Source organism: Biomphalaria glabrata, chromosome 2, assembly GCF_947242115.1.
Source record: "Biomphalaria glabrata chromosome 2, xgBioGlab47.1, whole genome shotgun sequence".
NCBI lineage: Eukaryota > Metazoa > Mollusca > Gastropoda > Planorbidae > Biomphalaria > Biomphalaria glabrata.
In genome coordinates, this window is record NC_074712.1 from 2,535,345 (window position 1) to 2,559,871 (window position 24,527).

Genomic DNA, 24,527 nt, shown 5'->3' on the forward strand with positions numbered 1-24,527 from the left:
GACGTGTCCTGCCCAACGCAGTTGGGAATGCATCAGGATCGTGTGGATGCTTTGCAGAGCCGCTCTTTGAAAGACTTCTTGCCTTTTGTTGTCTATGTTGTAAACTTATCTACAGCCATTGAATTGATGTGTTCAAATTTAAGTTTATTACAGTTCCTCTTATTAGCTTGCAAACTCTTAATGGATGGTAAATACGAGGAAACTGGATATTGCATTGCAAAATATGGTGGTGAACTTGGTCAAAAGCCTTGGAGAAATCTAGTAAAAAAAAACAACGAATAAGAGATTGATCCTTTTCAAAACAATGACATCAATTCTAAGACTTCAGTTAGGTCAGGAGAGGCGCGGTAGCTGAGCGGTAAAGCGCTTGGCTTCCGAACCGGGGGTCCCGGGTTCGAATCTGGTGAAGACTGGGATTTTCAACTTCGGAATCCTTGGGCGCCTCTGAGTCTACCCAGCTCTAATGGGTACCTGACATTAGTTGGGGAAAGGTAAAGGCGGTTGGTAGTTGTGCTGGCTACATGACACTCTCGTTAACCGTAGGCCACAAAAACAGATGAACCTTACATCATCTGCCCTATAGACCACAAGGTCTGAAAGGGGAACTAGTTAGGCCAGGTTCACATCTAACTTTGCATTCACTTGCACCTATCCTTTGATCTGCTGGACCGTTGGGGCACTACACAAGATCTGTCAACCTTCTTTCTCCATTCTTATCTCTCATTTGTCTTTGATATAATTTCATTCGGATGTTTTTTCTGAAAATATTGAAGCCTGCCTGGGTGGACCACTTCGGGGGCCGATTTTGAGTTTGTGTTTCCACACAAACTGTCTTTGTAACCTTGTTTTATTTTCGTTTCGTAGATCTAGCTAGATAAAAATAGTTAATCACATTTTTTTGTATTGGTCATTTCACATCTACATTAAAAAGGCAAAGAAAATTGGGAGAGTCACAGACCAATAAATTGTAGTAAGAAAGTTGAATTACCATTTTGTGCTAGCATTCTCTGAATTAAAGCGCACATTGTCAAAAGAAGCCTCCAGAGTGACCGCATGTTTGGACGACTCATTTCACCTGTGAAAAAAAAAAGACAACACCATTATCCCCTGTTTATATAAATTTAATCACCTATGATGGCGACATATATTTCAAAGATTTGTCTTTCTATTTTCTTATCACTTCAAGTTTTAACTCTTTACACTTTTACTAGTTACCATGCAATCCGCAAATGAAAGAGAAATCAATTAGGCTTATACAATTATTCGGACCTTATTTTATATAGGCCTGTTACAGACCTTACTTCCAAACAGAAGGTAATCACGTCATACGCATTTCACGTGTCAATCTAGACATGAATGTTAATCAATTTTGCAATTATCGTCTTGTCATATTAATCACCTTATTACACTAAACAAAATAGGCCCTATGTTTTCGTACGCTGTGTCAGAGGCATTAACTAGCGATCGAGCTTATATTATCTGTAATTGTAAACAGCACGACAATTAGAAATTTAAGAGAGGTCAACGTTTAAAAAAAAAAGCAGATGGGCAAGACGTGGGAACAGCTGGAGAGACTCGCTAGAACCGAGACGCCTGGAGTAAGCTGGTTTGTAGCCTATGTTCCAGAAGGGACCACATGCAGAGATGAGATAGGTTTTGTGTTTGTTTGTTTTTTTCTTGCAGTCTCTCTTGCTCTGCAGTTCAGCCTGTTCACGTATTTTTCTCAAGTATATCATAAGAGAGTTGGCAATGTTTTGTTAGGTTTTTTTTCTTCTTCTTGTTCATGTTAATAGAAATAAGAGTTGTAATTTCTTCTTCTTCGTTCTCATTTTTATGTTGGAACGTTCAGATGACTAGACCAATACATGAGATGAACTGCGCAGTGGTTTCCAAATCAGGGAGCTCTCCATATAGTTTTCTTTCTATTGGGGTGTTTTGGGGCCAGTGTCTTGTACGGGCCTCATGGTAAAGAGAGCAGTTTTGGAGGACGTGGTCGGCATTCTCCACATGGGCAGATTTCACTGGTTTCAATTTTGAGCTTCCGGTACATGTGTTGTCGCATTCTGTTGTGTCCGGTCCTGAATCGAAAGATTAGACATTGGTCTTGTCGGGATAGCTTATAATATGGATAATATTTCTTGTGATTTGGATGAGAGCTTGTCCATTTCTCATTTATTTTATTTACTATTAGTTTTTTCATTTCTTCTGGATAGATTGCAATGTTTAATTGTGAGTTTCTTCTCCCACTCTTGGCGAGTATGTCAGCCTTCTCATTTCCTTCTAGTTTTCTATGTTCTGGTATCCATTGATTAACTTTTTTTTTTTTTTTTTTTTTTTTTTTTTTTTTGCTGTTGCTGTTGAGCTTTGTAAGTGCTGTCCTGAGTCGTTTTATATAGGAGGAATCAGAGTTTTCCAAGCTTTGGAGGGTTGGAGTTATAATGAGATCCTAATTGATAATATAACACATTCTTTCAAACACATTAGATCTCGTCGGAGGGGAAATCGGATTGTCATTCGCGATTTTTAATCTCAAGATAAGAATGTCACAGATGGACAATATAAATACAATATTGTCTTTTTCTGCGGAACAGATTTTTCAAAAGCATACTGCATGACATGTGCTGTTTTCACAATGTTCTGCCTAAAAATAGAAATCGTGGACTTAAAGGGTCACGGCCATAGTATAGGCCTACGTATTTAAAAGTCGGAATGCAATCCTATAAATGCAAAAACAGGTTTGAGACGTTCGATTCTGGTCGCTCTGCGCTCTTTCTCTCTCTCTCTCTTTCTCTCTCTCTCTCTCTCTCTTTCTCTCTCTCTTTTCATTCTGGGTCTTACCTATTCTATTGATTAAATTGAAATGGGTAACGGCTTTTTCTTTCTTCTTTTATATTTGCCCTGCATATAGCTCTAGCGCCAATATCATTAGTGTTACATTTATATGTATATTTATGTTTATGTATGTTGTGTGTGTGTTTGTTTGTTTTCTTGTAGTCTCCTTTGTTCTATAGTTCAGTACACATGTTCACAGTTTACTCTTAAGTTTGTCAGTAGTGTGTATTCAATGTGTATTAGTCTCTGCTCGTTGTTCTCTCCTTGTTTCACGTTAATAAAAATGGAGTGTAACGCTTAAACATCAGTATTGTTAGTGTATTGTGATAATATAACATGGTGGCAGCGGTGGGAGAAAGATAGGACGCTTCAAAAACTTCTAATCACAATTAATCAAGGCTGGCCAGAAGGCAAGCATCTTCTACCATATCAGCTAATGCCTTATTATAACTTCAGAGACGAAATGTTTGTTCAAGAGGGGCTTATATTCAAAGTGGAAAGAATAGTAGTGCCCAAGTCACTACGATTAGAAATGAAAAAAGAAGTTCACTCTACACACTCAGGCATTGAAGGATGTCTAAAAATAGCTCGTGAGAGTTTATTCTGGCCAGGAATGACTGGAGACATAAAGCATTATATTTCAACTTGTGAAATATGTCAAGCTTTTCAGCCCAAACAACAGAATAAGACTTTAATGAATCATGAATTCCCACACACCTATGGGAAAGGGTTGGTGTTGATCTATTTACAGTTGGCGGCAAAGACTATCTTGTGTGTGTGGACTACTACAGTAACTTCTGCGAAGTTGATCGCCTAGAGAACACTAGTTCAGAAACTGTCATAAGAAAACTTTAAGCCCATTTCGCTAGATATGGCATCCCATCCACAGTGGTCTCTGACAATGGACCTCAGCTATCTTCGGACAGCTTTGCAAAATTCGCTAATGATTGGAGTTTCAACCATTTGACGAGCAGTCCCCACTATCCCAGATCAAATGGGAAAGCTGAATCAGCCGTGAAGACTGTAAAGACATTATTTCTTAAAAATAAAGATCAGTTCATGGCTTTACTTAATCATAGAAGCACCCCGAATAAAACTGGTACTAGCCCATCACAGGCATTCTTCAACAGAAGAATCAGAACCTTGCTGCCTATAGCTAAAAGCCTGTTGAAACCTCAAGTTCTGGATCCTCAGAAACATAGAAAAGCGCTGAAAGAAAACCAGAGGAGATCAGCGATTTACTACAACTCCCACGCTAAAGATTTACCTCCCCTTGCTAAGGGTGAAGAGGTGAGACTAAAGTCAAGGTCGCGTGGCTATGAGCGTTGGCAAAAGGGATTTATAACTCGTCAGTTACAACAACGGTCGTATGAAGTTGAATCAGGCGGAGGAGTTTATCGCCGAAATAGACTTCACTTACGAAGAATCCCACTGCCAGCTGAAACGAATGCGCCTACACCAACAGGTACGACCGAGCCCGACAATCCCGCACCTGTGGATGCACCCAGCACAGATGAAAGTACGGCTCAGAGACCTGAGAGCCTTATAGAAGACGGGTCTCATAGGTCGACAGCCTATACAACTAGGTCAGGCCGAGTGGTCAATTCCACAAGAACTAGTGACTATGTATATAACTAACCTCAAACACCGGAGGATGTTACATTTATATATGTATTTATGTTTATGTATGTTGTGTGTGTGTTTGTTTGTATTCTTGTAGTCTCCCTTGTTCTATTGTTCAGTATGTTCACATGTTCACAGTTTACTCTTAAGTGTGTCAGTAGTGTGTATTCAATGTGTATTAGTCTCTGCTGGTTGTTCTCTCCTTGTTTCACGTTAATAAAAATGGAGTGTAACTTTTAAACATCAGTATTGTTAGTGTATTGTGATAATATAACAATTAGTGTAGTCCAGCGTTTCACAGACTTTCTCCTTGAAGGAACATGGGAAGCGTGGTCGAGTGGCCAAGTGCGCTTGAACTTGGCTTGGCTTGGCTACCTAGAAGGGGGCTCGAGGTTCGACACCCGACTCGGGCAGCACGGAAAACCAACTCCTAGATACCCCCTCCCCCCCCCCCCCACCGGTCCACAAAAGAGATTGGACCAAAGCGCTCTGAGCATGCTATAAGCATGAAAGTAGCGCTATATAAAAGCTATAATAAAAAAAAAACACTTCTCACATTCTGAGTATTTAGCGGGACACGTTGCTTATTTTTTATGTTATTTGTTAATATATATATATATATATATATATATATATATATATAATTAAGCCATATTATCAATTGAACATTTTTTTTAAAGTATAAAACTTTTTAATTAAGTAGGTATCTAAACATTTTGAATACTCTACACTAGAGTGAGATAAGTAACGTCTGTAATATATAAGATAAGCAAAGGCGTAGCAAGGTGCTCATGGGCCCGGGTTCAATAATATGATGGTGCCCCCGCCCCCCCCCCCAGAAGGGTATATGAAAAACAAATCCAGTCATCATGTTAGCATCAGCAGGTTATTACAAAAAAAAAAGGTCATTCCTTTGCTGGTACTGCAAAGTAACACAAAGTAAAATTATATAAGATTTTGATATCTTTTGTTTAGATTTTTTAAAGTGCTCGTTTGGGCCCCTATTGGTCATGGGCACGAGTTCATTGAACCCCTTCGAGACATGGATGCTACGCCACTGAAGATAAGCAAAGAGAGATGGAGGAAATGGAAGGTATGGAAAGAGAAAAGAGAGACAAAGGAAATAGAGAAAATAAAAAGAGAAGAAACAGAGAAAAAAAAAGAGAGTTTGAGTACAGAGAGAGGGTAGAAAGAGAGAGAGAGAAAGTGGAGGCGGAGAAAAGTGAGATGAACAGGAAATGAGAGAGAGAGGGAGAGAGTAAATAAAAGAATTGAGAAAGAAAAGCATGAAAAGAGAAAGTTGCATTTTTGTATTTATAAAAATCTCAATAAATTCAAGAAACGACATTTCCACTTACTGTTTTAACTCCATACAAATTCTTATAAAAAGCCAAAACAGGTTTTTAAGTGTCCTGTCCGTTTTATTAAAACTATAGATACGTAAACAAACAAAGATCAGCTCTCCACGACACAAGTAGGCCTAGCATGCTACTTCTTCTCCGCACAGCACCTCAATCTACTCATTCCATATCACATCACTGAAGAAGAAACTAAAGGCTCTAAAGATACGTTTGTTAAAAAAAAGGATATAGGCCTATAACTTCCTTGTCTTCATCTGGGCCTTAGATCTAGTCTCAAGACGTGAAACCCGTGACTGTGAATGAGTTGTTTAGTGTAAGTGCAATCTCGTAAACATCTCATGCAGAGCAGGCATTTCAAGGTGTATATCAACGCGTTTATATCGTAAGACGGAAACGATTGGCTGTCAGCCATTCCCATACAGATCTCTTGTGCCCCAATCAAGACTTACAACAGACATGCGAGTCCGCACAGATGCTCGGTTTTTTTTTTTTCAGACGCTCTTTAAAGACCTGGATATCGCTTTAGTTAACTTTTAAAACGTTTATTTACAGGGGGAAATAATTGCGGAGTCTTCTATCCTAGAGCGTCTGCATTGTCCCTCCTTCTAGCGTCTCTAAACATGTCTAATTCTTTCTACTCTTTTGGTCCTGAGATTACTATACAAATTGCTATCAAATATTATTCTCTAAATCTTGAATTAAAAAAACGTAATATTAATCAAGAAATTATAATATATATATATAAAGGCTTATCTAAGTGGAAGAACTCCACACTGTAGAAATGTAGGCTAAATGTCTAATCTGAGTCTGTATAACTTGTAATGTTCAGCAAAATAGTTTGCGTGTTTCTGTACGCGTCAAATTACTAGCGAATTCTTGGTTACAGACATGCAGACTTATAACTGTCAGTGGCGTCACTAGGATGGGTGTCACCCGGTGCGGTAAAATCAGAGTTCCACTTATTCTTCCCAATAAAAACTATCGTTGGCATTCGTTGGTTATTCCTTTTTTTTGCGCAATAATACAGTTCTTTGATTGCTGTTACACAACGTTCAAATGAGTGTCGATTCTGTTTTTTTTTTTTTTTCGCTGACATTTTATCGTTTATTACAAAGATTATTATCAAAGATTTTTAAATTAGAAACAAATTAGTAAATTTTAAAGTGCTCCTAAAGGAAACCAACATTATAGTGGTAGTTTCCTGAGGACAGCTACTGAAAAAAATGTAACTTAATAAAAGTATATTGATCGGTACAATAACTTGAAAAGAATTTTTTTTTAAATCTTGACATTTAAAAGTCTACAATAACTTTAGAAAATAAAAACTTAAATTTCCTTTTCAGGATTTCAAATTTGAAAACTTTTAAATAACTTTAAACTCAATATCTTTTGCGACTTCATTTTCAACGGACAGAAATGCTTGATTTCAAATTCGTTTTTCAAAAGTTATTAATAGTTGTTAATTAACTTCAGTTTTGAAAAGCTTCTTTCACATGACGCTACGTAGACATAACACGTAGAGATGCTTTAAGCAAGAAAGGGTTAAAGCAGCGGTTCTCAACCTTTTATGCTCGGCGACCCCTTTTTACAACCCCAAACTCTGCCGCGACCCCCCCCCCACACACACACATACAGCAATAGAAGAATAGACAATAACAATCCATGTTTTCGATGGTCTTTGGCGACCCCTAGCAAATCGTCAATCGACCCCTGAGGGGGTCGCGACCCACAGGTTGAGAACCCCTGGGTTAAAGGCATAAATTTAAGGCTTGTAGAGATTCGTTGACGTCCTTCAAAACTTTGCTACTTATAGGTGTCTTCAATTTCACACATCTTGTCGTCTGACATTGACGAACTCAGCATTAACATCTTGTTCTCTATTTGATTAGTGAATCCGGCATCTTAAGATTATTTTCCTGATACTTTCTTATTGTTAAAACGTATTTTTCTGTTGCAATAACAAGCTAGTTAGATTTGACAAAAGTGATCTCAATAACATTTTGAGCTAACTTGTCACACATTTCGTAGAGTAAGTGAAGTCCTCTAGCTTAGCCACCAATAATTAACACTTTCATTTGAAGGTACTCTTGTGTTGTGTTGACTTTTTTCCCGCAGTACATCTGCCAACAAGAAAGTCAAACAATGAAATGTATGCCTGTATTTACAGACAGCTGTCTCCTCTAGTGTTTTGTATTTTGCAGATCGATGGCAGCTTACTATGCGAACACTCTGAATATCATACATTGCTCAGCAGTTAACCTCTAGACTGGATGAACTATAAATAGGCTGTTGTTTGAATGAAGACTGCTTTATTTGATCCTAATGAAAGTTCCTGTGATTGTACGAATGCACTTAGTACACTTCAACAACGATCATTATTGCTTCTCATCACACTGGTGTAATGACACAAGGTGCGTAGAAGTTGAGGTTAATCGGGTTTTTCCTAAGGGACATGACGAGTAATAAAAGAGCAGGATTACGAACTAGAAGAGCAACGGACAAGACGCCTTAGAGGACGACGCTAGGCTAGCAACGACAGAGGACTGTGCCCTTTTTATTGTTCATTAAATTGTTTGAAGTTATCAGCCTGCGTTCTCAAGTATATTCTTGATTCATTCTGTTGTTGTGTCTTCTATGAACTCGCATGCACCATTAACATATAGAATCATCAACAAAATAGATCATCAACACTGGTTTAGCAGTAAGTTTGTAGGCTCCCCTAAACCAGAGCAGTAACAACTGGCAGAGGCGGCAACTACTGGTGTCTCGCCCAGTTTGGACTAGCAGCAGCAATAATGTGTTGTAATTGTTAAATGTTTCTATACTTTCTATCATATACTCTGCTTGGTTCTCATGCTTAAAACAAATTAAATTAGTAAAGTCAATAAAAAACAAACTACAGTGCTTCATTTGAAAACCCATTAGGCTGTTTAAATAATGATATACCTCCCGTTTCATTGTTTCAATGCCATCATCATCGTCATCTTTCCTTTGCGTTCCTCATAGAACAGGGGTTCTCAACCTGTGGGTCGCGACCCTCTTGAGGGTCGATTGACCATTTGCCAGGGGTCGATTAAGACCATCAAAAATATGGATTGTTATTGTCTACTCTTCTATTGCAGTATGTGTGTGTCGGGGTGTGTGTGTGTCGTGGCAGAGTAGGGGATTGTAAAAAGGGGTCGCCAAGCTTAAAAGGTTGAGAACCGCTGTCATAGAACAAAAGGCCTCAGTAAAAACACGCCTGTCTTCACAGTCTCTTGCTAGTTTTTTAAAATGGCTTTCCAGCTTTTTCCTGCCCTCTCGGTCTCATCTAGTACACTGCGTCACTCGTGACCTCCGTGAAGGCGCCGCGTCACTGCGTTCGTTTTGATCTTCCTCTGCGTCTTGTTCCCTGGGGGTTCCACTCTAAGGCCTGTCTAGCTCTGTTGCTGGTATCTTTTCTAAGGGTGTGACCAATTCATCTCCACTTTCTCTCTAAGACTTTTCTGTCCACTCATCATCCCCTCTGTGGCATTTTACGTCTCGAGAGGTGATCTTTTCCCTTTGCAACTTCTTGCGTGACTAAAGAGGCCAATCCTTGATACACAGCTGCGATCACAGGTTGGGCATATATAATCACCAGGCGCCGTTGCATTTTCACCCTTCTTTCTGCTTCTGTTGTGTGTCTGGCATCTGCAATCCGTGATCCTTCCTTTATGCTCTCTCTCCATGTGGATCTATCCAGTGCCACCTCTTCCCAGTTGCCAGTGTCGATTTTGAAGAGCTTCATGTCGCGTTTGCATACATCAGTATATCGTAAAAGTGGACGACTCATCATCCACAGTTTGGTGTTTTCTATAGCTTAGTTTACGTTAGTCTATAGTAAGTCTTTAAAAATGTAAATTTTTCTTATAACTTACCAGTTTATGCTGACACATTGGCGACCACTAGGAGATGAATTAAAATACACAATACTATTGCATGGGACAACGCTATAAATTGTCCCATCTCACCGATCTCTGGGGAAAGGAAGAGTAAACATTTCAAGACAGTTTAATAAATCTGTTTTACACACACGCAGAATTGTATTTTACTATTATTTTACTAACCTGCCCAGTGTGCGGCCTAACATTCCGGGTTCACATAGGTCTCACCAGCCACATGAGGAGGCATAAAACCCCAGTGCAAAGCCCTCAGCCCCCCCTGGATGACAAAGTGGTCTTCATCGAACCACGATGGACGAACTATATATATATATATATATATATATATATATATATATAATATAAAAAACTAACCGTGTACAGTGACACAGTGCGTCAGTGTAACACAACAACATGTGTAACATAATAGATAGCCGTTCCTTCAGTGTCTTCCCTCAATAGCATTGTCTCTATAGTCCGTTCTAGTGCACGTAGGCCCTATATATTATATCTGTTTTGTAAGGTGTAGAAACACTTTTATTTTTAGACTTACAGGGATGTTATGAACTTTCTCTATTACATATAGACAAACGCCTTTCTCTTTTTTCTTATGGCTCCTTTCTCTTTTTCTTAAGGCTCCTTTCTCTTTTTCTTATGGCTCCTTTCTCTTTTTCTTATGGCTCCTTTTCTCTTTTTCTTATGGCTCCTTTCTCTTTTTCTTATGGCTCTTTTCTCTTTTTCTTATGGCTCCTTTCTCTTTTTTCTTATGGCTCCTTTCTCTTTTTCTTATGGCTCCTTTCTCTTTTTCTTATGGCTCCTTTCTCTGTTTCTTATGGCTCCTTTCTCTTTTTCTTATGGCTCTTTCTCTTTTTCATATGGCTCCTTTCTCTTTTTCTTATGGCTCCTTTCTCTTTTTCTTATGGCTCTTTTTCTTATGGCACACACGATTTCTCATCTCTCTTCACCACTGTGTGTTCATATCTCATCTCTCTTCACCACTATGTGTTCATATCTCATCTCTCTTCACCACTGTGTGTTCATATCTCATCTCTCTTCACCACTATGTGTTCATATCTCATCTCTCTTCACCACTGTGTGTTCATATCTCATCTCTCTTCACCACTGTGTGTTCATATCTCATCTCTCTTCACCACTGTGTGTTCATATCTCATCTCTCTTCACCACTGTGTGTTCATATCTCATCTCTCTTCACCACTGTGTGTTCATATCTCATCCTGCTACTTTGTATGCATGTTTCCACCTTTTTTCAGTCATTATTTACCCACTCGCAGACAGAGAACCATCTCTGTCACAGTCTCGGTTGAAATTGCCTGTTAAATGTTCCCCTAGGGCTAAGAGGTTAAAAGACACGTGGAATTCCTGATGTAGAAAACAGGAAGTAGAATGAATAAAGTTGACTTTGAGTTCAGTCAAGTCAGTCAAGTGGTATCCTTTGGACCGGGTGGTCAAGTAGTATTTTTTGGTCCGGGACGGACAGTAGCGACTTAGAAAGTCGAGTAGTAATTTCAGTTAAGTAGTAACTTTTGGGCAGTTGATGCCAGTGGTCTTTTTGAGACATGTATTTCTAGTAGTTATTCTGTATTATTCTGTACAGTGTTACCCGCTGGAGAGTTTAACGTATTGGATTTATTTGATACCGATGTTATGCGGATAGGATTATTTCTTGTAGACTTGTTTAACTGACAAGGAGTGCAGTATTATTATTATTGTTATCAAATAAACTTTATATTTTGTCTGCTGAAACGGACTTACGTCCGTCTGTAGTATCTATGTTTTGTCACGTGTCAATAGTACTCCAGGAAGCACGAACCCAGCATTCTACGCATTCGCGACACAGTAGTAGTGTAATAGTAATACACGTCACACAATATCAACGCCACGTCTCAAATCTTGCATTTACAATCTCCTTATACAGTATGCTTCAAAAAGCATTCGCCAAAACCATCGCGCTATATTTCAAAATAAATAACAAATTGATACGTAGCAGGACACGAGTGTTGTATCTAACTTCAAGTTTTTATTTTATTTTATACCTTAATTTCTAGCTACAATCAAATCCGGTTTATCGGACCACATCAGAACGCGATCATTTTTAGTCCTAATAGGCGGCATATCCAATTAATCAGATTCGATTGTATATAAATGGAAGAAATTATTGATAGCTTAAGTTGTGTGTCTTTGCATGTCGCGTAGGACGTAATAATCTTCTTTTTTGAAGTCACGTCTGTATTATATAAGATAAGATTATAAAGTAAAGTAGCAATTATACACAAAACATTAAACCATAATCTTCAAATACAAAAAAAAACCACAACGTAAAAAAAAAAAACAACTCAGAAAGACACAAAGATAAAGGCACATTCCTTATTTCAAAAGCTGGGACAACTTTGTACAGATGCTCCTTCTTCCCCTAGTGCTACTAGAGCATTGAATGGGTTGCCTGAATCAATGAGTTTGTCTAAAAACACATGAATGACGTCTATTTTGAATGAACATTTTTAATAAAATTGGGGTTATTATATAGTTCGTCCATCGTGGTTGGATGATGACCACTTTAGCATCCAGGGGGGCTGAGGGCTTTGCACTGGGGTTTTATGCCTCCTCATGTGGCTGGTGAGACTTATGTGAACCCGGAATGTTCGTCCGCACACTGGGCAGGTTATTTCAGCTGGAGCTAGTGTCGTGAGCCTTGCTTTTCTTCTCTGACGTTTTTCTTCTGCCAGCGTTGTTCTCTTTTCCTCAGCAACCTGTGCGCCAGTTTTCACAGCGCGACGCCATGATGCTCTGTCATGTGCCACTGTCTCCCAGGTGGCTGGGTCTATGCCGAACGCCTTCAGAAAAGCTTTGAGGGTGACCCTGAAGCGCTTTCTCTGACCACCTTGTGAGCGATTTCCTTCGCTTAGTTGGCCATACAAGAGTCGTTTAGGGATGCGGTGGTTTTCCATTCTGCAGACGTGTACTGCCCATCGCAGCTGGGACTGCATCAGGATTGTATGCATGCTTTGGAGACCCGCTATTCAAAGGACTTCAGTATCTGGTATTTTGTCTTGCCATTTGACATTCAGTATTTTTCTTAGATATGTCATGTGGAAGTGATTGAGTTTGGGAACATTCCATTAAAAGGAGGCCTAATTGATTTATTTTTAAATTTGAAATTTTTAAAATCACATTATTAATTATTCAGTCTGGATTAAATTGTTATTTATCGGTCTTAATTTTTGTTTGAAGTAATAGATTAAAGCAAAATTATCATTAAAGAAGTTGGGAGTTTGTAAAAAAAAAAAAAAGTTTTACATGTTTCGGATTTTCCTTCAGGGCTGAATATAATTTACTTCCTAGTCGAAATCTCCCGCAAGACTACGGGGGATGGAAGCGGGCAAGGTTTGAACCCAGGACTATCGATAATTCCGAACGACAGTCCAGCGCGCAAACCGCGAGACCATGCAGCCATCAAGTCATTGATATTTGTCGAAATGCATCAAGAAATACGCAAGCCAAATAAGTTGTCTAGTTCATTTACTTTTATGTACATAAATGTAAGACAAATTTCATCATGTAAATATAAAGGAGAAACTCTTTGTTTGATATGTAAGCTTTAAAATAACCTAAACATGAAGCCATTCAGTTCAGAGAGTATGTTTAAGACAAGGGACAGAAAAATCATTGATATATGAGCATAACTCCTAGTTTCCAATAAAGATTACCATTACTGTTATTATATTTTAAAAACAGGAACAATGCACTATAGCCGCTTGAAAGTTGGCAACAGCCAAAAAAATAAGTTATTAAACACTCAAAACATCAACACAAGAAAAGCTTTAGAACCACGATAATAGAAAACAATAAATGAATTCCTCTGACAGAACACGCAGATTTTCCTAGAGGTGAACAGAATATTGCAAAGATTTGTACAAATACGAGATGGATTCCAACAGGACTAACCAAACACCTTCGAACAACAGAGATGTGACTCCAATACTTGAGTACACGACGCTTTTAGATCACGATGGTAAGTCGTCTGGCTTTGACATGACACCATCAGAACTTTTAAAAACATTGCTGCTCGCATATTATAAATTGTTTTAGGACATTGGCCAGAAAATATGAGACGAAAAAGGAAACATGTCCAAAAGAATGGACCCAATCTATAATTAGAGCCAAGTAAGGACACTTAGACAATGCCAATCCTAGTAAGACGATGTTAGGAATAATTGTCAACAGACTCGCGAGAGAAAAAACTTTCTGAAGAACAGATAGGCTTAGACTAGGTAGAAACATCGTTGAACAAATATTAAACTTCAGGCTTACCTTAAGCTATGGGCACTGACTACGTGAACTATAAGAAGTAAGCCATTCATGCTCGTAGATGTGTTTTTATAGTTGTCGAACAAATAGATGTAATACATTTAATAAATAAAAAAAAACGTGGTGATGCGCCAGTAACTTGGGGCAGTCATCCGTGGTATGCCTGAAGGGATGCCATTGTGTGTGTTTTTTTACTTCCTTCTGCAACAAATTAAAAATTTAGAAAAATGTACAAGTATTTGCAAGTCCACACGAGGTTGAGAAGCAAATAACAAAACAGTTTTAGAATCTGACAATTCTCATTCAGGATAATGGATAGGGCTTAAACAAGCAAAATACAAACAATCCTTTCAAAAAAACAAGATAGCTTATGTAAGGGAAAGAACTCCGCACTTACAACTATATTTCTAGTTAATATCAAACAAACAAAAATTATCAATAATTAATTGACTAGTTGGTTACATTTTTTTTAATTGACTCGTGTTGTTTATAGGTATAATAAATAACTGTTTAAAGTTTCAACTTGATCTGAGAATAAATGTAGGAGAAATAGCGTGTTTAATTATCTAAGGGGACGAAACCCTACATATTTACCCGTGTCTGTAAATACTGTAGGACTTGTTTCCTTTGTTGGTATCAAACAAGATAATTAATTACCGGTTATTAATTTAACTGATTGTTTAATTTTGTTTTAACTGATTCATGTCTTCTCTATGCCAATGAATAATTGTGCGAAATTCAACTTCATCCAAGATGTACCTACGAGATATGAATGAATCTCGTAGTTTATCGACAATATATACTAGCCAGATATGGCCCGCGGGTCGTAGTTCGGGAATAGCTCATGTATACCTCTTATGCTTCTTATTAACGTATACCTACATTTCAACCACTCGATACACTAAGCCAAAGCAAAGATTTAAAATTACTTTAGATCTCGAAAATACTTCTCAATAGAATATTTATTAATATCTTGACTCAATTCTAACTACCGGTATAAATATTTCTGAATCTTATAAAAAAAAAAGCAATGTAATCGTGGTGTAATAATTTATTTTTTTTATACTAAAACAACTTCCCATTTCCGTTAGTGACCTTTGGTATACAGAGTAGTTGGTAAAATGTATAGTATCTTATCTTATGAATTATATATGCTCCTACAAAAGGAGCTGCCTGGTTTGCGGTTTGCACGCTAGACTGTCGTTCAGATTTATCGATGGTCCCGGGTTCAAACCCTGCCCGCTCCCATTCCCCGTCGTCCTGCGGGAGGTTTGGACTAGGAAGTAATTATCTTCAACTCTGAAGGAACATCCGAAACATGCAAAACATTTTACAAATAATAACAGCATTGTTAATCTAGTCGTGCATACCGTTGCATATTAATTACAGTCTTAAAACTTTGCCAAAATGATGTCAAATGAACAGGAATAGTATTCGTCATCAACTTGTCGGCCATAATAAAGATAACAAAACATCCGATTTCTTCTAAGACATACGGATGTATGCAAAAGCTGGGAAAAAAGTGGCACTGGATAGAACTGGATAGAACCACATGGAGAGTGAGCATAAAGGGAGAGTCCCGGATTGCAGATGCCATACACAACAGAATTAGAAAGAAGGGTAAAATCGCAACAGCGCCTGGCGATTACAGAAACTTGTGCTTCAATGATTGACCTCGTCACATGAGAAGTTGCAAAGGGAAAAGTTCGTCTATCTAGACCTAAAAGTACCACAGTCGAACACATTTTGACAATGGACCTCATTCACCAATCGTAAACAAAACAACATTTAGCCACGTGGTGCTCTATCTCTTCTATACAATTTACGATCTCGTGTTTAATTCATGATGGTTGTCACGTGACAGTTTTTTTCCCCATTGTTTTATCAATAAGATCACGTGACTAAATGTTGTTTGTTTACGATTGGTGAATGAGGTCCATTGCAAGACTGAAAAAGCTTAACTCAACAAATCTGATGGAAACTTTGACCTTTAGGAATCCTTCTTTTTGTTATAACTTAAGCGCTTCCTTCTTGATATCAAGTATTTAAAGTTTTACACCAGAACACTCAAATCTACACATTTTATAAGAACTTGCTTTTCACATTTAAAAAACACTACCTGAGTACGCTTACTTATAATCTAAGCTTATATATATATATATATATATATATATATATATATATATATATATATATATATATATATATATATATGTGCACACTGCAATTTATAACTATGTTGGATTTTAATTTATATTTCAAGGTTAGTGCTGAAGGAATTCATGCATGAAGTTCTATAATCCCCCCCCTCCCCCAAATTCAACTACTCGGTCTCGAGCCTGGCTGTGACAGTCCACGTATATTGCTTGTGTGTATGGCTTGTTTGGTGTGTTGGGGATGATCGTTTGAATGTGCTATACACTGGGTCATCAAAGATAAACCGGAAACAGGCACGTAAAGATGAAGAAATATAAAGGTGAGGGGAATTGCATCTCTCAATGGGAATGTTTATTCATCACTCTTAGCGCATGTAGTGGAAAGCGTGGTCGAGAGGCTAAGCACGCTTCCACTTGGCTTGTCTTGGCTACCTATGAAGGGGGCTCAAGGTTCGATGTCTTTGATTGATTTTACCTTGGAGACCTATCGACGTCGTAGCTGGCAGTGCTCCTTGGTGGAAGACTTGCAGCTGGTGATGACACTCTAATGCAGCGGTTCTCAACCTTTTATGCTCGGCGACCCCTTTTTACAATCCCCCACTATGCTGCGACCCCCACACACACACACACACACATACAGCAATAGAAGAATAGACAATAACAATCCATATTTTCAATGGTCTTTGGCGACCCCTAGCTACTCGTCAATCGACCCCTAAGGGGGTCGCGACCCACAGGTTGAGAACCCCTGCTCTAATGGGTAGATGGGTCGCCGGTGAATCAGTGTCAGTCGGGGTCGGTTGTGGGCACAGTGATGCGGTTGGTAGAGGGCACGAAGAGCACTGCAGGCAGAGCTAATCTACCATTAGTAGGCCTATCAATTGGAAAGTTGCAATCGTAGGTGTGATCGTAGTAACAGTAGTGAGCAGTACCACCTAGGCAGTCGTGGCGAGTACCAAAAAAACTGTCACGTAGCAAGTACTAGTAGCAGGTAGCGCTGAATAGTGGTAGTACTATCAAGCAGTAGTGGTGACTTGTATTCGTTGGCTTATACGAAGCCAGTACGCAGACACCTGAGGGATGCTGCCAATAAATATAAACAAGTTAGCACATATCTCTCACACATCTTATCGATGCCCTCAATTGAGGTGCATTCGTCGGATAAATAAAATTTCTTTGGAGTACAGACAGGGGGGAGCTAATGACAAAAATAGAATTGCGTAAAGTGCCGTAAAGAGATTGACAATAACTACTATAGAAATATAAGAATAGAGCAAAACAATATCAATCAAACACAAGCAAGGGAGGTAATAAGAATTACTAGTCGACCGGCCGCGTAGCATACGCCGCTATTTTGCAGGGCCGGCCTTAGGCCACTGCAACCTATGCGACCGCAGTGTTAATCTAAAAATACTTTAATATTATCGCAAATGACGTAAACATCCTATTTTCCAACTCTCTTCCTATCCATCCCTTCCGGCTTCCATCTTTTGAATCCCACTTCCATTCAATAGCCAAATTCGCACCATTTTCATTCACACCATGCTGCGCTACGACCGTAACACAGAAATAAGAGAGTGATCTTTCCTTTACTCCTTACTACTCGTTTAAACTTTTGAGGGAAGAAGAGAAATATATATAGATAGATTGCTCAAGATACAATGCACATGAGGGCAGGAGGGTTAAAATTAATTCGGGAACCCGTGGCTATCCTGGGTGTAGAGGGAAGTCTATTTATCATCGTCGGGAAAAAAACAGTAGATGATGATAAATGCAAAGAGTCGAAGAACAAATGCTTAACTTTTTCTCTCCTAACTTACGATACCAACGTTGATTCCACTAGAATGTGATAAATAATTACGGAGATAAAGAGTTAAGGACTGGTTAACGTTAGCCAACGTCACAAGTTGACCTCATGGAAAATATAAAATGAGCTACAAATAATACAAGCAAAGCTTCATTTTTATAATTCGTAGGACAAAATATATTAGAAATAGTCAACATATAGGCCTACACTTAAGAGTTTGAAAAATTCAAATAGTTTAAAATATATGAAGCATGTGGTGGGAAGCGTGGTCGAGAGGCTAAGTGCGCTTGAACTTGGCTTGTCTTGGCTACCTATGAAGGGGGCTCGGGTTCGATACCCGGAAATAGGCACGAGTTTCGTTTACTGAGCGCCTAAAGGCAGCAACTCCTAGATACCCCCTCCCCACCACTGGTCCACAAATGAGATTGGACCAAAAGCGCTCTGAGCATGCTATAAGGTTGTTTACAAATCAGTTAAATTCAAACATACTCTCTGGCGAGAATTGGAAACATTTAATTGTTTACCCCCCCCACACACACACACACCCATCAGCATGTGAAGAATATATTGGACAAGTGAGTCCAGGCAAGTAATGGAATATACAGTCTGTTGACTTAGCATTTACAAATATATGTAGGCTACGGCCTGGCTACACAAGAATCTAGTCTAGATTGGAGGAAATAAATTGTTCTCTGAAGCGCGTGTCAAGCAACTTAGGTCTAGATCAGGATTGGGTTGTAGAGACGAACTAGGATATGATCACGTGACCCTGTAGTGTGAAATTGCAATCGCATTATGTCAACATGTGGTTTAAACATAAAGGTATAGCCAATAAAGTTAGGTATACAAGATAATGAATAAAATAGAGTAAATCCAACGTACATAGTGGGATGCATGTTTACTTCTGTACTGAAGTCATCTGTAGATGTTTGTTAGATTTCAATCAATTACTCAGCAGGCGTTTGGGTTTCTAGTTCGGGTGTATTCAATGTAGTTAAACGACAGCACAAAGATAACACACATCTATTTTTAACAAGTGAAAAGATGTGGTCAACACTGATGAACAATGAATAATACGTTTAATCCAATAAAAGGCCACAGTCAGAGTCTCTGTCAAATAGAACACGTCTTTACCCAAGAGAATCCTATCGCTAACTGATTTTCCAGTCTCTAACCCAAAATATCCCAAGCGTCACTAGTCCCGTTCAATATACGTCTTCTATGGGGCGTCTCTAAATAACAAATACTATAAACTAGGTGCCTAACAGATTCCTCCCCCCCCCCTTGGAAAAAAATGTCAATATTTTTTCTACTGCTGTCAAGTCTTACAAGGGTATTTGCATTTCATGGGGAAGACAACAAACATAAAATCTTGACATCTTCATCTTGTCTTGACAGTTTACACTAATGTTCATCTCAATGTTCATATCCATATTTCCAACAATGTTCATTTAAATGTTCATAACAATGTTCACTTGTAACTCTGTATACTTTCGAAGTTCATCATAGCAATGTGACATTTCATGAGCACTTCATAGATCTCACACAAATATTCTCCACTGGCAGTAATCTGACAGAATATAATATGTCAAAACAAATTATAAGCTTTGTCTCCACATTCAATAAGTTTTTCCTTACCACCCTTTTTATAAGCTTTCGTCCATTTTTCTTTTCTACTCACCCTTTTCCATCGACCTAACTTTTACCAATTATAGATGAAAATGATTCACAATAAATTCATTGGCCTCCTTCAGTCGTAGAACGACTATGGTTCATTTCAGAGCACACTTCCTCATGTGGCTGTGGAGCCCTATTTTGGAAAGTGAGATGAAAGCCTGGGCATTGTTTATGGTCGGAACGATGTCGCCCACACAGCAGTTCCCCCCTCTCCGCGTAGCTGATGTGACCAAAGGAACGGAATATCCAATACAGTTTGGGATCAGTAGCGCCGCAGGATCTGCCAGGCTGTAGCACGGTGTGCCACAGTCTGCCTAAGGGTCACCAGCTCCTGATTTTTCCTCAGAGTTGTCTCCCGAAGCCTTTCCCGTGTTTGGGTATAGCCGCAGGGCAGCGGAGGTTTGGATTCAGAGTTTTCCTTCTCCTAGATGGGTAGCCAACCAAGGCTAACGAGCCCCTCCTGCCCGAAGCTTACTGGTTTAGGCGCCAGTTGCTCGCCTTTGCCCCTTCTCCTGTCTGTGGTAACGGTTCCGCCAGGCTCAGTAACTGAGCCACACGTGAAGGCCAGGAGTTGGACTGGTTGTCAGAGGCTATTTGATACGCATGCCATTGGAAGCACTTTATAGGTAATGATGGGCTTAAGACCATTACCACTTCCGGCGTTAACAACCTTGCGGAACCAAATAAATATAACCATACTCACTTTCAAATGCTTAACGATCACATTTACTTATCTCCCTTTGCCACTGACATTCAAATTGTGCCATGATAATTAATAAATCAACATCCGAAAATCTAATATTAAACAGCAATACATAGTATTTACAAGTATCAATTCCTCATATCAATGTCAATCTAGACAGCATATACCCAATTTAAAAGTATCAATCAATATCCATATGTCTATAAAGTACATGAGGTACTTCCACCTTAGTTTTAAAACTTCACAAGTTTCAAACATATCATTACTATGGAATGTCTCATCATAGAATTTACTCATTCTCATTATAGTCATATATTTCATTAATCAACATTATACTCCAATTCAAAATTCATTTGTCTCATATTATTTCTCAACACATAAATAAACTTTAATAACCAGTTTAACTTAAACATGATTCCATATACAAAATATCACTTCTCGATTTATACCATATCTTCTCATGTCATTTTGTTCATTTTGTTGGGAATCGTGGTCGTGAGGTTCTACCAAGATGCGCTTGAACTTGGCTTGGCTTGGCTATTTAGAAGGGGGCTCGAGGTTCAACACCCGACTCGGGCAGAGTTGTGTTTACTGAGCGCCTAAAGGCAGCACGGAAAACCAACTCCTAGATACCCCCTCTCCCCCCCCCCCCCCACTGGTCCACAAATGAGATTGGACCAAATGCATGAAAGTAGCGCTATATAAAGCTATAATAATCATAAGTTCTGTACCCATTTGCTTTATATTGATTATATTTGTTTCTACTTTGATTCCTTCTTTCATTATTTCTACCACAATAAGAACTCGCTATCTTCTGATTGGTATGTGACCTACTCCAACATCCTCTAGGCAAAATGTCCTTGCTTATGACAATTATACCAAGTCATGTTTCTTCTATTATAGGAATAATAGAAGCGTGGTCGAGAGGCCAATTGCGCTTGAACTTGAGCTTGGCTTGGCTACCTAGAAGGGGGCTCGAGGTTCGACACCCGACTCGGGCAGAGTTGTGTTTACTGAGCGCCTAAAGGCAGCACGGAAAACCAACTCCTATATACTCCCCCCCCCCCCCCCCCCCAATGAGATTGGACCAAAAGCATGAAAGTAGCGCTATATAAAAGCTATAATAATAATAATAATAATAATTATTACTGTACTGGGATAGGCCTATTCTGACCGACAAAACGGTAGATTTTAATCGCCCGGATCTGCTGTTCATCGATAAAAAAGAAAAAACCGCTACCATTATCGATATCGCCGTACCACTACACTGTCTCATAATTTAAGAAAAACTGAGATAGAAAAACAAAGAACCTGGGCTTGGAGATTAAGCGTCTATGGAAGTTGTCCAAAATAACAATATACCCCATTGTTATATCAACCGAGGGGATAATAACAACTGACCTCACAGACACCTTCAAGGCCCTTAACATTCCTAGGAACATTGCCTGTCAGAGGGCGGTACAGACCTGCCACATCACCAGAAAATTCCTCAGTGGAAACTGGACTACGATGAATTTTGTTTCTCTTTAGCGAAACTCGACCCTGGCAGCGCCAGAGAATGACTACTCGTTCATTTCTAACATAATAATAATGTCCTTGCTTATTACAATTATAGCAAGTGATGTTTCTTCTATTATAGGAATAATTCATGGGTCCACTGGACTGTTTAGTATTTCTGTTTCTCATATTTCTGTTTAACAAATAACCATATTTGTTTTCAAATAACCATATTTGTTTTCAAATAACCATATTTGTTTTCAAATAACCATATTTGTTTTCAAATAACCATATTTGTTTTGCCATCTCTCAATGTCCCTCGAGTCATCTATAATACCCATGTCTCAGATCCATATAGGAGGGTTGAGAGAACCACCGCTTGGTAGAACCTCATATTTGTAGGCAGGCGGAGCGATTTATTCCGCCACACTCTCGCCTGGAGGCGTATAAAAGTGATGCATCATTTGATACCATACTTCCCAGATTAGTGTCTACCACGTTAAGAGGCTGTCCATTCACAGTGATCTTTGGGACTGACTAGATTTTAGTGAGTGACCTCTGAAACATGTTTTTCCTAGGTTTACAGTAAAATCCAAAGAGGCAGCAGCGTACGCAAGTCGTTGACCGCACGCTGGAAATCAAGTCAGTGTGAGCTAATAGGGTCGCAATCATCGACATATAGAGACATGGTTTTAATGGCCTTTTTCTTTTTGAAACAGTTTGATATTTAATATTTTAATTTAATTTATTTACTATTTTCCCATTTACATTTTAGATGTTGTACTTGTTACTTCAGCTGTTACTTCAGTTATCGTTATTTCTTATAGGATACAGACGTTACTTCAAAAAAAGAAGATTTTGCTTCAGTTGTTACTTCAGTTAGTTTCGTTTATGTTACTTGTTTTTTTTTAAATATTTAATGAATGATACATTTTTTAAAAAAATGGAAGATTTTTTTTTTACAACTTTGTGTATTTGATGATACACTGATACACAATTCTAAGTGGGTTAAAATGTAATCGTTTCAAACTCAGTCCAAAGAAAACAATAAAACTCCATGAAATAGATCGCAATGATAAACACAAAAGATAAACACTGTAACAGGTAGTCATGGGAGCGGAAGAAAACAATAAAACTCGATGAAATAGATCGCAATGATAAACACAAGAGATAAACACTGTAACAGGTAGTCATGGGTGCGGACGGCAAGAGATTTTATCCGAGGCAAAAGATAGGAAGGAATGGATAAAGACGATCAACAGATCACATGTGGTGCCCCACCGGTTCAAAAAGAATTGTTGATAGGTGAATGTGATAAGTCATTATCATCTTCCCTTTGCGTTCCTTGTGGAACATATAGGGCCTCGAATGTGATAAGTATTAATGTAATAAAGAGATAATACAGTAGGGACTGATCAAGCAGTGACTAACAGTGAACACTAAACCTCAATATCTTTCTCTGTTCTTCTTAGAAACTTTAAAAAAAAAGGAAAACTTTCCAAAAACTGAAATAGTTCTTGACCTTATTTCTTTTAAATTCTCTTTATAATATTTTTTTCTACTGGTCAGTTTATTTGTTTTCACTGCAACTGGTCAAGGATCTCTACAAGTATTGTTTTTTTTCTCTGACCTACTTTGTTGACTGGAGTGAATGTGCAGTGGAGCGTGATCGGCAGAATTGTCATTGTGTCTTCAATGTGTTCCAAACAGAGAGAAATGGAGAACGACGGTCAACAGATCTTGTGTGGTGCCCCAAATCTCAAAATAAACCATTCAACAGTCCTAACTAGATCTATAGATCATCTCAATATATCAAGCTAGATAGCCCATTGTCAAGTAGTAGTATTTCTAATGCAATGTTCCAGTTACATCCATATTACTTGTGTCTTCAATGGACCTCATTCACCAATCGTAAACAAACAACATTTAGCCACGTGATTCTCTATATCTTCTATACAAATTACGATCTAATTTTAATACACAATGGCTTTCACGTGACAGTTTTTTTTCCCGTTGTTTTATTAATATTATCACGTGACTAAATGTTGTTTGTTTACGATTGGTGAATGAGGTCCATTGGATTATTTTGAGTATGTTATTGGTATAATGTAATTATGTGTAATGACTGCCTTTGTAGCACTTGTGCTTTGTGGCAAAAGAAATAAAATTGTTCAATTGGTCCAACAGACTAAGGGGTAGGTGAAGGCTCAAAACTTAACTCTTTCTCTCCTAAACTGATGCGTTGATTCCACCAGAATGGGGTAAATAATTACGGAGAGAAAGAGTTAATGAATATATTCAAACTGCTGATTTTTTGTTCAATCTTGCAATCAAACTGAACTGGGTTGGGGAGGTTTCATTTTGTTTTAAGCCTCTGCAGCCCAAGAGAGGAGAGTTCCAAACTTGAGTCTTGGTGGATACCAGGTCTCTTTGTCTAATTTTATTTTCCATAAATGTTTTGTTTGTAAAAATGTTTTTAATGTTCCTTAAGAGGTAAAGAAAATCTACATCAAAACCTCGCTAAAGACAAAGGGAAGACATGGGGCAGGCTTGTTACATTTATGTGTATTTATATGTATGTATGGTGTGTGTGTGTTTACCTGTTGTCTCCCTTGTCCTACTGGTCAGTATGTTCACGTGCTC

At 38.5% G+C, this 24,527-nt stretch overlaps 1 protein-coding gene across 1 annotated transcript in view; it reads right to left on the bottom strand.

Moving 5' to 3' along the window:
- Window positions 1-24,527, bottom strand: part of LOC106052088 (protocadherin Fat 4-like) — a 301,505-nt gene that overhangs the window by 93,150 nt on the left and 183,828 nt on the right. Inside the window, exons 2-3 of the mRNA XM_056018734.1 lie at window positions 5,814-5,859; window positions 989-1,075 (exon numbers count right to left, since the gene is read on the bottom strand). Of these exons, the coding sequence (XP_055874709.1) occupies window positions 989-1,070 (82 nt within the window). The 5' untranslated portion in view covers window positions 1,071-1,075; window positions 5,814-5,859. The remainder of the gene's footprint in view (window positions 1-988; window positions 1,076-5,813; window positions 5,860-24,527) is intronic.